Source organism: Nanorana parkeri, unplaced genomic scaffold (genome assembly GCF_000935625.1).
Source record: "Nanorana parkeri isolate BGI_ZX_2015 unplaced genomic scaffold, ASM93562v1 scaffold221, whole genome shotgun sequence".
Lineage (NCBI taxonomy): Eukaryota > Metazoa > Chordata > Amphibia > Anura > Dicroglossidae > Nanorana > Nanorana parkeri.
The window spans coordinates 1,482,722-1,498,383 of NW_017306489.1; the positions used below are offsets into that span (position 1 = coordinate 1,482,722).

General features: G+C 45.2%; 1 protein-coding gene across 2 annotated transcripts; it reads right to left on the bottom strand.

The window, feature by feature from the left end:
- Nucleotides 1–2,118: 2,118 nt before the first annotated feature.
- On the bottom strand, nt 2,119–15,552 carry BCKDHA (branched chain keto acid dehydrogenase E1, alpha polypeptide). 2 transcript variants are annotated; one of them, XM_018556001.1, is made up of 10 exons: nt 15,442–15,552; nt 12,999–13,001; nt 9,632–9,808; nt 8,952–9,038; nt 7,851–7,959; nt 7,601–7,762; nt 6,302–6,508; nt 4,869–5,010; nt 4,616–4,787; nt 2,119–2,626 (listed from the first exon to the last, which is right to left on the bottom strand). In XM_018556001.1, the coding sequence occupies exons 1-10, from the start codon at nt 15,508–15,510 to the stop codon at nt 2,456–2,458; spliced, it is 1,299 nt and encodes a 432-aa protein (XP_018411503.1). In that variant the 5' UTR covers nt 15,511–15,552; the 3' UTR covers nt 2,119–2,455. The 2 variants fall into 2 exon arrangements, with proteins under 2 accessions (XP_018411503.1, XP_018411502.1); XM_018556000.1 differs by lacking the exon at nt 12,999–13,001 and having other exon boundaries at nt 15,442–15,550.
- Nucleotides 15,553–15,662: the final 110 nt, after the last annotated feature.

Below are 15,662 nucleotides of genomic sequence, written 5' to 3' on the forward strand. Positions count from 1 at the left end.
ATTTGTTCATGTGCTGGAACTCCAGAACAGAGAGACTACATTAAAATATATATATATATATCAAAAAATAATCACACTTTGGGGTGTATTTTTAAACGATTTGCAGAGCCACGCATCCTGCAAAAATCTGAATATTGCTCTGTGTGAATGGAGGGAAAACTGTTTTTGAAGATGTTATATTAGGAAATTACCACGTCGTGGCCACTAGGTGGAGCCGAGCAGTATTCATTTCCTACGTTCCTCAGCTCCATCTGGAGCAGTTTTTCTCCAATATTACATTCAACTTTAAAAAGAAAATATAATAAGTAAGGATGCACCAAAACCAATACCGGGTGTTTTCACGAGTACTCGGGAAAATCTCCCCATACAGACACTTTAAATGTTTAAATAGAAGCGGTGCTTGAGGTCCCGTGCTTGCTAGGGACCTTGGCAGCCTTGCTGTTTACAGCGCCAACTGCACATCTTTCTACTCCTTCGTGGATAACCATGCCCACCGCCCACAGGACCCCTCGTAAGACCCCACATAGTCCAACATAGCCCTCCATAGACCCTGTGATCCCCACACAGCCCTCCCGAGATCTTAGGCTGGAGACATCAGGCCGGCACCCCGGAGCAGCACAGAGTATGTATGTAATCATATTATTCTGCATTGCTGGTATTTGTACTCCTCTATGCCATTTGGCATTGCTGTATAATGTATCACTGAGATTTTTGGTCCTCTCTAGCTGATGGTATTATTCTGCATTGCTGTATAATGTATCACTGGGAATTGTAGTCCTCTATAGCTGGTGGTATTCTGCATTGCTGTATTATTATTATTGGTATTTATATAGCACCGATAATTTATGCAGCGGTTTACATAGCTGCACATTCACGTCACCCCCTGCCCTCCAGGAGCTTACAATCTAAGGTCCCTATCTAACATGCATGCATACATACATACATACATACGATGGCCAATTTAGACAGGAGCCAATTACCTACCAGCATGTCTTTGGAGTGATCTATCTTCTGAGATTTGTAGTGCCTCTACAGCTTGGAGTCCAGAGGCAGAACTACCAGGGTCGCAGCTGTGACTCGGCCCTGGCACTTTACTACTGTCTTAAAATCATTAGTCGGTATTGCTTTAGAAAAACTATCACATGACAAAAAAAAAAAGCATCGGTAGTTGGTATTGTCGAGTCCTTGAGGAAAACGGTCGGAAAAAATGGCATCGGTGGAACCATAATAGGAAGAATGTTTGTTTTGCCTATTCGCACAGGACGAACGTTCCCAGAGTTTCACAGGACGGATGACTCTGCAAATTGTTTATAAATACACCCCTATGTAATTGATGATGGTTGGTGCTGCCCCAGACCCCATTCCTTCCCTGGGTGTCATTAAAATGCTGCTGGCATCATTGTATGTTTCAACACTTACCGTTTGTGCCCCGAAAGGCAATTCATGCTTCCTGATAAATAGGATGTGGCTCCTGCACAGGTGCTTTATGTTCTTGTACAATACACAAACATACAATAATCTGTACTAGACGGCACGTGTAGTATGTTACAGAAAGCATGGTCTAGTTATTGTTACACACAACTCCCTTTTTACAGGTTAATAATGTGTAGAATATGTTAAATGCAAATATAATATTATGGGAAGATTGTTGAAATGAATGGTCTGGCTTACTCCCTCTTCTAGAGATTGCAAGAAACCCTGAAATCTATTTTACAGGAATTAAAATAACTTCTTCGGGCTCCCCCTGTGCTAGGTCATATGGCCAAATATGTAGGTAATGACCATGTAATCTTAGCTGAAGGGGCTCAAGAAACTGACATGCAGGCAGACCATGGTTGCTATGCCCAAAATCTAATACTTTCCTTCCCATCACGTGATCATTGGCCAGGAAATCAGTCACATGACTTACTGCCACGGATCAGCATTTTCTTCAGAAGAAGTATTTCGGGATTTCTAGAGCTAAATATGACTAATGTGGCCCTCGCATTTGATTAACCACTCACCTTTTAATATTTGAGATGCACAAATACTATATATCCGAATTGTGAACCTAAGTTTACTGGGGTGTTGTACAATGAAAACAACCGAGCCGGACAATAAAAGCAAAGAACACACGAGCACCGTAAGACACATTTATTCACAGCAACCTTCTTACAGTTCCTCCACCGTCAGATAGTTAGAATGTTCTTTAGTACTAGTATACGTTTCATAAAGCCATAAAGCAGCAACTCTGCTCTCTCCATCTGTCAGACACGGCTTAAAGTCTCTACCCCTTCATATACCTACTTATATTAAAATCAGCCCATGTACCCTTATATATACAGCTCCAGAAATGTACTCCATAAAAATGAAAAGGCGGAATGGGCAGCCCTGAGGAGGTGACGTGGCCCGGAGTGTTGTGCTGATGTAACAGAAATCTTAGAGTAACAGTAATATGGACAGAAATGTGGTCCAGTTACTTCTCAAAGCTGTCCAGAGGGTAATGCTCCCCATACATCTTCAGATGTTTCTCCAGAGACTCTTCCTGTTTCTTTAGATGCAGAGGCATCTCAGCATAGACATCGCTGAACATGTGCTCGATTTTCGGCTTCTTTTTACGTTCAGCCTCTTCAAAAGCTTCCATCACCTACAAAAGAAAGGGCAATGCTGTCATTAGTAAAAGGGACACAAAGATGCTGAACTCTGCAGCAAAGTAGAAGTCTCCATATTCCATCGGTCCCTGGTTAGTGGCTATATATTGTTAACCTCAACAGGACAACCGCTTTGCTATGCCAGCCTTTAGTGAAATAACAACCTCCTTCTCACATTGCTTCTGCCCAATCAAGTAAACAGATGTTAAAAGAAACCCTGAAATAGTTGTCCTAAAGAAAATGCTGTTCCATGGCAGTAAGTCATGTGACCAAATTCCTGACTATTGATCATGTGGTCTGCTAAAGGGAAATGTCAGATATTGGGCACAGCTAATGCTGCCTGTGTGTCAGTTTCCTGAGCCATTTCAGCTAAGATCACATGACCAATGCCTACACATTTGACCTGCAACAGGGAGAAATGTCACCAGCACACCAAAAATCCTTTCAGGATAACAATGTGTTCATTTAATAAGAGCCATGTTAACCTCTTGCCGTCCGCCCGTAGTAAAAAAACAGACGGACGGCACTGCAGCATCTGCGGGTTGCCGTCTCCAGACGGCAATTTTTTTCTGCTCGCGCGCGCCCCCTAGCGGGCACGCACGGGCAGAAAAGACCCGTCCAATGCGAACACCCGGTACCGGGTGTTTCACATATAGGCGATCAGCGGGTCCATAGCCCGCCGATCAGAGAACATGCAAACTCTTTGCAGATAGTGTCCTGACCGGGATACGAATCGGGACCCCCAGTACTGCAAGGCAGAAGTGCCATTTACTAAGCCACTGTGCTGCCCTATGGATAAGTTTTTTTCCCTGCAAACAGGTTTCAGATTTTTTTTTTTTATATCTACACAAGGAGATGAAGGGAGCAGAATCGGTAGGAGCCCAGAGGGTGTTATTTGCTACAGATTCTCCTTTAAACCCACTACTGTGTACCAATATAGCAGACTGAAATTGTCAAAGACAGAACTCAGCTACAGCACATTTTCATGTATAGTATGTACAGGATTCCTGTGCACAGCCTCAGCAGGTGAAGATGCTTCAGGCCAACAAGAAAACATGTTGCTCCTTTTTCCTTCATCAATCTTTCATATGGACAGCCAAGTATCCTCTTCCCCTTAAAATTGCTATTTCACCCCCTCATTTATTTCCTGTCACCTATAAGTAATATTAGTTGGCTAGTAGGTTATATGTATTGGAAAACAACTGTATATAATACATAAGAGTTCGATTACATATTTAACAATATGAATTTTGCACCTGTTATATTGGTATGCAATGTATTAAGAACTTTATAATCCAGTTGCATTTAGTTTACTTATATAGCACAAGCAGCTTTATGGATATGGTCCATGGAAAAGGGGAGCAAGCACTTATCTGATCCACAGTAGTGTTACAGTCTTATTAAAAGAGGAAATTATAGTAACTTGTACATTTTTTTTGTCATGTGGCAGTTTGGCATGTTATCATAGGACAAATAATGTATTGGGTTTAAAAAAAACAAAACTCTTTGTAAGTCTGCTTGTTGAAATCTGTTTGGGTATTAGATCTAAAGATGTCCACAGACATGAACAGCTGGATGCACATGCATGACAATGACAATGTCCTCTGTTCTAACTTCTGGTAAATGCGTTGGAAGGGGAAAAACGTACCTAGACAGTATTAGCGTCCAACCCTGGGTGCAGATAGATTGCATCCACAGATTGTGTCCCTAGCTGCAGACAACCACTGGATGTGTGGGCACATGCTCATACATACTTCCAGCTGCAGACAGCCCTGGCTCCTATCAGCCTGTCATTGAGTTGTACAGGCTTGTGTGGCTGTATTCCTGGCTGCAGGTAGTTGTGGTATACTAGCCGTACCATGGCTGTTTTAAGATGTGTGAATGAGGCCTTAGAGTGCTGGTAGCACTCTTGTAAATATAGGGGGCAAACGAAGAGGTGAAAAGTTTGCATTGCCATGAGCTATTAAATATGGAGACCATCTCACCAGTTTGCGGGACTTCTTCCTCCATATTTTCTCCTGTTCGTCGTCCCACCAACCCTGGTTTAACATGTAGTGACGAAGCCGAGATATGGGGTGATCCTGTTTGTCCCAGTAGTTGACTTCATCTACTGACCGGTAAGCAGAACTGTCATCGCTGGTGCTGTGATGTCCAATCCTTCAATAACAATGGGATAAGGGTCAGCCGTTTTCCCTTAGGAGCTATCCCTCCCACATATCCAGAACTTTCCTAAATTACCTGTATGTCATAGCCTCTATAAGGAACGGCTGGTTCTCTGCTATTGCTCTGCGCCTTGCCTCTTTTATTGCATTGTACACTGCGAAGACATCATTTCCGTCCACTCGAATAGACAGGATTCCATAACCAGGTCCTCGGGCAGCTGCCATAAGAGTAAAGTTTCAGTTACACTGTTCTTAAATAAGAAAATTCAGAACAAACTAAGAGAGGAACATTGTAAACCTGGCAAGTGGCTTTAAAAAGCTGGCATTCATTCCGTGTACCTGGCTGCCCTGCTAGCTATGTACCTATGGCTGCCAGAATCCTTTTTTCTGGAAAGCTCCAAGTTCAGGTCTTGTTAAACTGCAGGCCAAGTAATGCTTGGCCTACATACATCTCACCCCACGGTAGAAGTGATTGGGTGGCTTTACATCTCCCAGATTACTTCTACTATATAGAACAGAGCCAACACTTTCATTTAAATTCAAACCCAATGCCTTAAACTTGTTTACATCCCGTTACTGCCTTCCACAATACTTACCAAAGACATATGTGAACTTTATTGAAGAGATCTGACACTTCCAGGAGTGTGGTGCTATGGTTTTATCCACAGGTCCCTATGTCACTACAGGACACAGTAGTAACAGAGGGGCCAGCAGATAAAACCACTGCATGCAGGGAAGGGTCAGGAGTCCAACACGCCAGAAAGGGTCAGATGTTGAAGATTTTTTAGGGTGGAATCTCTTTAATAAAAAGGAGATCAGCGATTCTTTTTTTTTGTTGGCTGGGGGCACGTTTGTTTACATTTGTATTCCAGTGATGGAGTTGCTTCTAAAGCAGAATTCCGGGGAAAAAAACAATTCTTAACCCTTGCAGTGTGGCTACCCCTGCACTGCAAGGATTAAGTGCTCATTTGTGTCTAGATTTAAAAATGAAAAATGACAGTCACCTAAGCCTTGGAGTTGGTCGGCTCCTAGAACAGTCCCTGGAGCCTCTCCCCACCTCCACTGCAGCGGTCTAAGGATCCTCAAGTCATCACGTTCTCTACAGTGTACAGATGTGAGGACGCTGAAGGACATACCATCACTGCAGTGTTGGAAAAGACAGGCTGGAGGGAGTGGTGTCTCACCCGTCTAGATCCGAGGTTCAGGCGAGTATAACCTTTTTTTTTTTTAAAACCTAGACACAAATGAGCACTTAACCCTTGCATCCCCACTGCAAGTGTTAAGAATTTTCCCCAGAGTTCTTCTTTAAGAGAACTGCGTTGTTTCACAGACAGCATAACAATCCACCACTTTTATTTGTGACTTGGAATGTGTGTTTTATACACAAACAGACATTGTATCAACAGAACAGCACAACAAATCATCTGATAACTGATAAAGTGAAAGAATATATTTGATATATGTGATTTTGACCCCAAGTGTACAGTGTGGTCCAAATGTAAGACTCACCAATGCCGTCCCCGCGGTACTGCTCGGAGGTAGGGGTCGATATGGCGTATCCATTATTCCTACAGAAGAAGATCACTGGACATTCCAATGTGGCAGAAAAGTTAAAAGCAGCATGAGCGTCTCCTTCACTCGCCGCACCCTCACCAAAATAGCAAATGACGACACGGTCTGAATTTTCCCGTTTCATGGCATATGCTGCACCCACAGCTATGAGAAAAGTATGGTAAAGGATTAATATCACATACATCAGGAAAGCTGGAGAAGCTAGTATGATGTGTTGTATAGGAGAATGGGAACAACAAAAATATGAGTAGGGTATTGGTGGTGGTGGGGGGTGTCTTGCATCTTCAACAAAACAAAATATACAACTGACATACATTGCTGTGCACGTTTACCAGCCAAAGAATTAGTAACTGTTCAACCAGTCTTTCTATTAACCTTCTTGGCGGAATTCCCCAGTCTAGCTCGGGATTAATTTTCAGTACCAAAAGCAGTAACCCTGAGCCACACTCGGGATTACACATCGCTTCACTTACCTTCTCCCTACGAGCCGCGCTGTGTCCTACGGCCAATGCCGGCATCCGTCTTCCGTCCCTTGCGAGCGCCCGCATCGCAGGGGGGAGGGACCATCGGGAAATTTTAAACATGTTTTACTCTGAGCCTGATGAAGGGGACCCTGCGCGGCCTGAAAGCGCTTGATGACACTTTTAGTAATGATTGACATCAATAAATGGATTTTCACTGACATTTAAGTCTGGTGCGCTGGTGACGTTCCTATACTTGATAATGCTGAATGCGGCGCCATCCGCGGTCACTGCGAGCACCCTCAACATACACTTGGGAGTTCCGGTAAGGAGTGCTACAGGTCTTTGGACTTCTGTTCCTACCATTAACACGCAGCAATGTGCAAAAAAACGCAGCTCAACATACATGGTGTGAACGGCTAGAGCTTTGTGAATTTTACCTATAATCAGATAACCACCTGCACTCTCCTACAAGCTAATGTCTTGCTGATGCCATATCTCACAACTGGCTTTCTTTGGCCCCCATCCACAGTGGTGCCGGAATGGGAAGCCTGGTGGGTGTTTATCTATAGTTTAACACACAGAATGCATGTCACAGAATGCCACTTTTGTGCACATTTTCGCTATGGTCATGCCAATCTCTGCCATATGTTTTCAATATTAAGATTTAGTTTCTCTATTGTGTGACAAAAAAAGGTATTAAAAGACAGAAAAAAAATGCATTATCAGTTGTACCGAGAAAGAGCAGAATAACCCTAAAGGTAGCTTCATTTACCTTGTGGTATCTGTGTTGCTAATGGCGAAGAGATGGTAACGAAATTCAGATCTTTACTGCCATAATGTACAGGCATCTGCCGGCCCTTGCCGGGGTCTGAGGCATTACCATAGCACTGTGCCATGAACAGATCCAGAGGATACCCCCTGTACATCAAGACTCCTAGAAAGAAAAATACAGAACAACCGGTAACATGAAGAATACATATAACCTATTTAATGCTATTGCATATTGAGGAATTGCAGTTTACCTGCCTCTCGATACTGTCCAAATACCAAGTCTGTGTCTTTAAGAGCGCCTGCGCTGCCCACATGTGTGCCCTCTTCACCGTAATTTGTCATGTAGAAGGAAATTCTTCCCTGAAAGATAAGAATATGTGATTTCACCAGTACAAATACTTCCACTGCAGGGGACACAGATAGAAGGGGGCTATGAGACATGGAGCTTGTCCCTCTCACTGCAGGGTGACACAGACAGAACAAAGCTATGAGACATGGAGTCTGTCCCTCCCAATGCAGGGCAACACAGATAGAAGGGAACTATGACACATGGAGCCTGTCCCCCTCACTGCAGGGTGCCCCCGACAGAAGGGAGCCATAAGACATGGAGTCTGTCCCTTGGGCTCCAGGGTGACCCAGACAGAAGGGAGCTATGAGACATGGAGTCTGTACATTGGGCTGCAGGGTGACATAGACAGAAGGGAGCTATGAGACATGGAGTCTGTCCTTTGGGCTGCAGGGTGACCCAGACAGAAGGGAGCTATGAGACATGGAGTCTGTACATTGGGCTGCAGGGTGACATAGACAGAAGGGAGCTATGAGATATGAAGTCTGTCCATTGGGCTGCAGGGTGACCCAGACAGAAGGGAGCTATGAGACATGGAGTCTGTCCATTGGGCTGCAGGGTGACATAGACAGAAGGGAGCTATGAGACATGGAGTCTGTCCCTTGGGCTGCAGGGTGACGCAGACAGAAGGGAGCTATGAGACATGGAGTCTGTCCATTGGGCTGCAGGGTGACATAGACAGAAGGGAGCTATGAGATATGAAGTCTGTCCCTTGGGCTGCAGGGTGACCCAGACAGAAGGGAGCTATGAGACATGGAGTCTGTACATTGGGCTGCAGGGTGACATAGACAGAAGGGAGCTATGAGACATGGTCTGTTCCTTCCCACTGCAGGGTGCCCCTGACAGAAGGGGTCCTACGAGACAGGAACTCCATTCCATCCACTGCAGGATTACTGTGAGACATGGAGTATGTCCCTCCCACTGCAAGGTGACAAGGACATAAGGCAGCTATAGGGTAGCTACAGTACGGTCTTCTCCATCCAATACAGGCTAAAGAACGACATACCTGTCTTTGAGACTCATACAGGATCCTATCCATAGTGTTGAGTAAGGTCATCGTGTGGTAGAACTTCAGTACTTTCTCCTTCGGGATCTGGAAGAAGGAATAGAAGAAAATCATTGTAACTGGTCACTTCCTAACATGTACCCCATAATAATCCGAGCCTTGTAAGCCTCCTCAGTGTATGCCATGGACAACATGAGAGAGTATACTGTCTATGCTGATGGTAAAAAAAAGAAGCTTATTACAGGGGATCTCATTACTGTACGTGTGTAAGATGTATAGGGAATTCATATATTGAGATGTCTAGTAAGCTTCTCACATCTAGACTTGTACAAGTGACAAAAATGTATCTTGATAAAAAAAAAAAAAAAAAAAAAGAGACTTGTAGTTAAATGGTTTAGGGTACAGACCATCTCCTTGTACCTTGGATCATTATCTAGTCAGTCACATACCTGAAATAAGCATGTGGCCAGTGAAGTCTGACAAATGCCTAACTCTGGTTCTGCATACTTAGTACAGGTCCGAACATGTAACAAGGATCAATACAAAAAGGATTATGGGGGGCCTAAAACCCAGAGTGTGTGATGCAAGTCTGGCAATATGCTTGTCTACTGAAGTGGACGTGACAGGTCCTCCTTAATAATGAAAAGCAATCTTGTCCCAGCACACCAAGTGGCTCATACCTGGGGGTCTTCACTGGCATTGAGAATCTGCCCCTGCCGGTCCATGACCCGATACACTGGAATCCCGGAGATGACATTGGGCTGGATAAACTCCAAAGAGTCCACAAACACAGCTGAGGCTCCGGGAAACTGCGACTTCTCCTCCAGAGATGTGAATTCGCTGAGGGAGCGAGTAGCCTGCGAGTACAATACAGAATCAGAATTCAAATTGCGCACAGGAACAACATGGCAGCTCATTTCCCCAACACAGAGGCAACCATGAAAAACTGAGGGCCATGAGTGGAAATAAAGTGTAGCTAGAGCCAAAACCTTTTTTTTTCTTATTTGAATAGAGTAGGTAGGGATTAAAACCCACGTCAGGTAATGGTGTGCCGTCTTAATTCTCTTGGGGAGATTTCCAAGATTTAAAGTGACATTAAAGTCAAAAAATGTTTTCCCTCCCCCCCATGTTAATGTCAGCACTTACCATAAATGATGTCTCTTAATCCGATCTTCTTCTTCTTTCCTGATGTTTTCATCTGTCCCTCCAGCGGTGCGGCGGGTCTCCGATCCAGCCCTGACTCCTCTGTCCTTGCTGGCACTTTCCATCCAGCGGTGTCTGCACGAGTCCATAGCCTTACCTTGCGTCTCTGCTCATCTCCCAGCCGAGAATCCGAACTGCGCATGCGCCCGCCCCACGAAGCTTTGCGGCCGCACGAACAGTTCCGGATTCTCGGCAAAGGAAGCGCGCAGCGATAACGAGGTAAGTTTAAACCGCTGTTAAAGCGTTTAAAAAAAAAAACTTGTTGCCTATCTCTACTGCTTGCTAGCAGCAGAGATAGGCAAAAAAAACCCCAAAAAACAACGGAGGCTTTAGAACCCCTTTGAATCTAGAGATTTCCCCCTGCAGTACTTTTTTCCTGCCACTAGATGTCCTCAGTCTGATATCCATTGTCATTTAACTCGCTTCCTCTGAGCCCAGGTTGTCCTGGACCTGCCCCAGCCTGAGACTGGACAGCGAAAGGAAAAGCAGCACAGTGATGAGCTGCTTCAACTTTCACTTTGCTTTCTCCTCCTATCAGCATGCTTCTACTCAGCACATTAACCGATACTGCTTCTTCCTCCCACAATTCAGCACTGCTGTACAATGGCCACAGGAGGCTGATACCAGGTCACATTCAGGTACTTACACTGCTTGTATTTAACAAATACATTTAATGATGTGTTAATATTTACAGAACTGTGTTCATTTGTGCCTTTTATATCTGCCCGGAGTTCAGCTTTAAAGGGTAAAGCTGGCCATACACTCTTCTATTATTTTCATTCAACCCGTGGGCTGAATGAAGAAAAAAGAACAGATCTTGCCATCAACGCTTACAAGCACTGATTGAGGAATCCCCACTGTTTCCTTTGTACTCCGACAGTGGCTGGCGGCCGCTCTCAGAATACACGCACAGAGTCGGCAGCTGATTGGTTGACCGCTCTGTTTGTTCAAGGATTTTCCAACCGGCTCCTTTGGTCAGCTGATCGAGGTACGTCGGCCAAACTGGTACCGACAGCAACACCCACTGTACGTATTTCAGCTGGTTCCTAAAGAACCGGCCAAAATTCAGAGTTAGGACTTACCGGTAACTCTATTTCCATTAGTCTTCCAGGACAGCATCACGAGATGGAATCTCCTCCCCCACACAACATCGCATACGGCCAGCATAATTCCCCTTTCCCAGGTGAATTTGGGAAAATGAAATTACCGTCACCAATCTGCCCCCTCTCCGCCCGACGCTGCCCTTACCTTTAACAGAACGCTGCTTCCCCCCTGCAGCTGCCATTGGACTATCCGTACTCAGCAAAACAGCCCTGCGCTGGGTATTTCAAATTCTGTTTGCACATGGTGAGCACTCATTGGTCAGCGCGGTCACCTGATCAATGAGAAACGCTGCTTATTGGTCAGCGAGGTAAGAAGCTCTTCTCATTGGTCAGCGTGCAAGTGACATTTGAAATACAGAGTGCAGGGCTGTGCACTGGCAGCCGCAGAGTGGAAGGAGCGTTCATTTAAAAGAGAACTATGAGGTGAGTGCTTTTCACTCACCTCATAGTTCTAGCCGACCTGTGACAATGAGACTGTCACAGGTCGGCTCAGTAGATCGGGAGGTGAGTGAACACATACCGGCGTTCGCTCACTTCTCGATCTTGTATAAGCAGCGACGGCGGGCGAGATGACAAGGGGCAGATTGGTGGTGGTAATTCCATTCCAAAGTGGAATTACCCTTTAATGCTACATATACTGGATTAGACTATTTACCATTGACTTGAACTGCTCTCTCCAAAGTCCTGCTTTTAAATAGAGATTTTCTTCAATGTCAATTTTAAAAGCAGGAAGGAGGGATTCAAACTATTATCGTATTTTAACATTAAATAAGAATGATTCCTGTTTCAGAGACAGCATAAAACAGAACAGAATGACTTGTATATAATATATAATGTGGTCTATGTACACTTCTCATCTCCTGGGATCCCAATATACAATAAGCAGCATTGTTCTATTAGCTGAACCAATAGCACCGGCCTCCTCTACGCCCTTGGAGTCAGCCAATCTGCTCTCACATTGCAGACGAGCCTCCTCAGGCAGTGACTGACCTTGTTGTTATCAGGAAGCTGACAGCTGTACATATACACACGATATCACCCGTTTAGATCTACGTTCTATAGAAGTTCGTGGCTCGAGCTTGTAAAGGAACAAAAGAGCATGAAAAACGCTGCACACAACTGTCACTGTCGCAGTATGATCTTGTTTTATGTCACCGACTCAGCCAAGCTATTGTATTTTCCTGGAGATGTCCTTTCCGGGTTGCCCCATTTCAGCGCTGATAGGAAAGTGGAATGAAAACTTCCTGTGGAACTCTAATCAGCCAATCACCTTGCAGATGTCACCCCTAATTGGGGGCAAAGTGCTCCCTCCCCCTCTGTGAGCCTTTCACATGAAATGTCGCTTTTTGTTATGAAAGTAGTTATAATAAAAGAAATACCCTTTGGTTTTATGAACATGTACGTGTGATATTAACCCTTGTCTGGAATGCACAGGTCTGATTTGTTGGAAGGGAGCATTAAGAATTGCTTTGCGAGACTCATACGAATGGCTGCGAGCGCGAAGCACTGTACAAAGGAATGGCAGCTGTTCGCACACAAACCTGCGTTCACACCTGAGCGACATGAAATATGCGCTTTTTCGGTCTGTTTTGTGTAGGGCGTCTTTTGCACGTGTAAAATGGCATACGGAAGTTGCGAGTTTTAATGAGCAGATTGCGGCACATTGATGTGATTGTGCGTTTTACGTGCATGAAAATATGCAAACACGCAGAAAGCGTGCGTTTTTAAGCGTTTCCATAACAGTCTATGGGGGCGAAGAAGCGTAAAATCTGCCTAAAAGAAACTCATGTACTTTCTTCAAGCGACGGGCGTTTTGCTACAAGCGACATGACGCTCAGATATGGACATGCCAAAAAAATGAATGAAGTTTTTTAAAGCTAAAAAACACTGAGTGTGAATGAGTGCTCAGTGAACGCGCAGAGATTAACCGAGGACAGGGTCGCTTTAAAGTGTATCTACATGCACATTTTTTTGTTTGTTTTAAATAAAGTGAAGAAGTGTTAAAACCTTTGGTAGTTATTTTTATTGCTGCGCGTGTCTCCACTGGGGGGGATGCTCCCTCTCTGTTTGATCTGGGGTTCTTTGTCACCAAGATCGAAAAGGACGAGAAATCCAAAATCCTACAGCTGTCACTAGAACTAGACCTGAGGGGAATCTTCCAATAAGCTCCAGTGACAACTAGGAGAGAATTTTACCTCACTTTAGGGAGATTTCCTCTAACTTGCTGGTCTGCCTATAAAACAGGAAGTTAAGGAAAAAGCTCCCCAAAGGGACACTCAAACCATCCTGGCAGAGGCTCTAACCAGTCCCTAAAAAAACAAAAACAAACAAAAAAAATTAAAGTGATATTAAAGTGACACTAAACTCAGGAGTTAAATCTTAAAACTCCAGAACACTCCAAACACTGTCCTTCCTTCTGGAGGGTGGCTACTTTTGTTCCCCATGGTCCCTGTGTGTGTTGTAAAGTAGTCACCGCTCCAAGCTCACTCCGGCGATAGACTACAATCTCATGTTTAGTTTACTAATTTGTATTGAGATTGTAGTCCATCGCCGGAGTGAGCTTGGAGCGGTGACTACTTTACATCACACAGGGACCATGGAGAATAAAAGTAGCCACCCTCCAGAAGGAAGGAGTGTCAGCGCCAATTCAGAGATGATTTGAGGATCTACAGCCGAGTGATACACAAATAACATTTCTTTTAATAGTTAATAAGGATGGGGTTGGGGGTGTTCGCAGCTCCCTGTGGAGAGCCCGCCAGGAAGCAGACAGCGTGCAGCGCCAATCACAGGCACTGAGACATTTCCGATCTCTGCAGCTGCGGACCGGGCAAATGACTCAGTACCTGTGATTGGCGCTGCTAACTGGTGGTCTCGGCACGTGGAGCTGCCAACACGCCCGAGCCCATCCTTAATAGTTAGGTGACTTGAATGTATTTGTATAATTTATCTCCTGAGTTTAGTGTCACTTTAAGGCAGAACTGCAGGCACAATGTTTCAGATGCAGTGGAACGGTTAGAGCTGTTGCCAGGTTTTATTGTTGACATTTCTGTTGTGTCACTGGGACAGGAAGTGGATGGATCCCCAGCCGTATGAGATTGCTATTGTTTTTCCTGTTGACAGGCCCAGCACGGCTCTCCCCATCTCCTCCAATGCTCTAGAGCAGTGGTCCCCAACCCCCGGGCCGCGGTACCGGACCGTGGATCAAATGGTACCGGGCCGCCCAAGGAACATTAAATTATTTCCATTTAATTTCTCTCGGGTTTGTCCGACTTTCCAGGACGAGAGGTTAACCGGGAGCTGAGAGACGTCACCTAAAGCCGCACCAATACCGCGCATGCGCAAAATATCGCGATATCGGGGCGGTTTAAGGTGACGTCTGGAGCTAAGCGGCTGCAAGCGGTAGTGGCGGTGTAGCTTTGGTAAAGAGAAGGTGTGTATCGCTCTTCTCTCTGTTCACCGGTACTTTCTCATGTTTAACAGTGCTTGGTGTACGTGTATATTGTGTTTGCTCAAATTTAACCCACAAATTAGCAAAAATTAGTACGAAACAGACGTCGTTAGAAAGTTTCCTTGGGAAAAAGAAAAGGCCCAGTGAAGAGACAGAAGAAGGGCCTTCAACATCAAAGAAACATGTAACTTTTACCAGACAATACCATGAGTCCTACTTGAAATATGGATTTATCGGGACAGGTGATTCCCACACACCAAAACCGCTCTGCATAGTTTGCGGCGACCAGCTCTCTAATGAGGCAATGAAACCTTCAAAACTGCTTCACCACTTGAACGCCAATTTTACCGCGGCCGTAAAATTATCAAACGTTGACCGGTCTGCGACGATAAAAAGGTTGGGGAGCACTGCTCTAGAGAGATACCCCGGACAACTACATCGCTCCAGAGCTGGCCCAGGAAACACCAGCAGGGCTCTTGACACTGTTCCAATGCACTTTAACATGTATCAGCACCACGGAGCTCATTCATCTACACAGGCTGCCTGGGGGCTCATTCATCTGATCTATGGGAATACAGACACTGGTCTCATATACACACACACACCTGACCTCTCCAATGACTGTGGCCAGCTTTAGTCTATGGAGCCCCCCAGCATATTCACTAATATCCCAGCCCCTGCCATACACTGACAGCCCGTTGTCTTTGTCACCCCTCCCAGCGGCTCTCCTCCTCACCTGCCTTCCCACAATCCCCCTCCATCCAGCCGGAGCCCGTATCCTCAGCAGTGCCCTCAGCGCCGCCATCTTTCCCTTAGACTGCCCTGGCTTCGCCCGCTTCCATTTCAGGACCACCCGATTCTGCTTAGGAATTTTTTCTCCGAACCCGGGATAGCACACATTGCAGCTCTCACCCCTCTGCTTACAGGGAGGGAGAATGTCACCATATCTCCGTACAG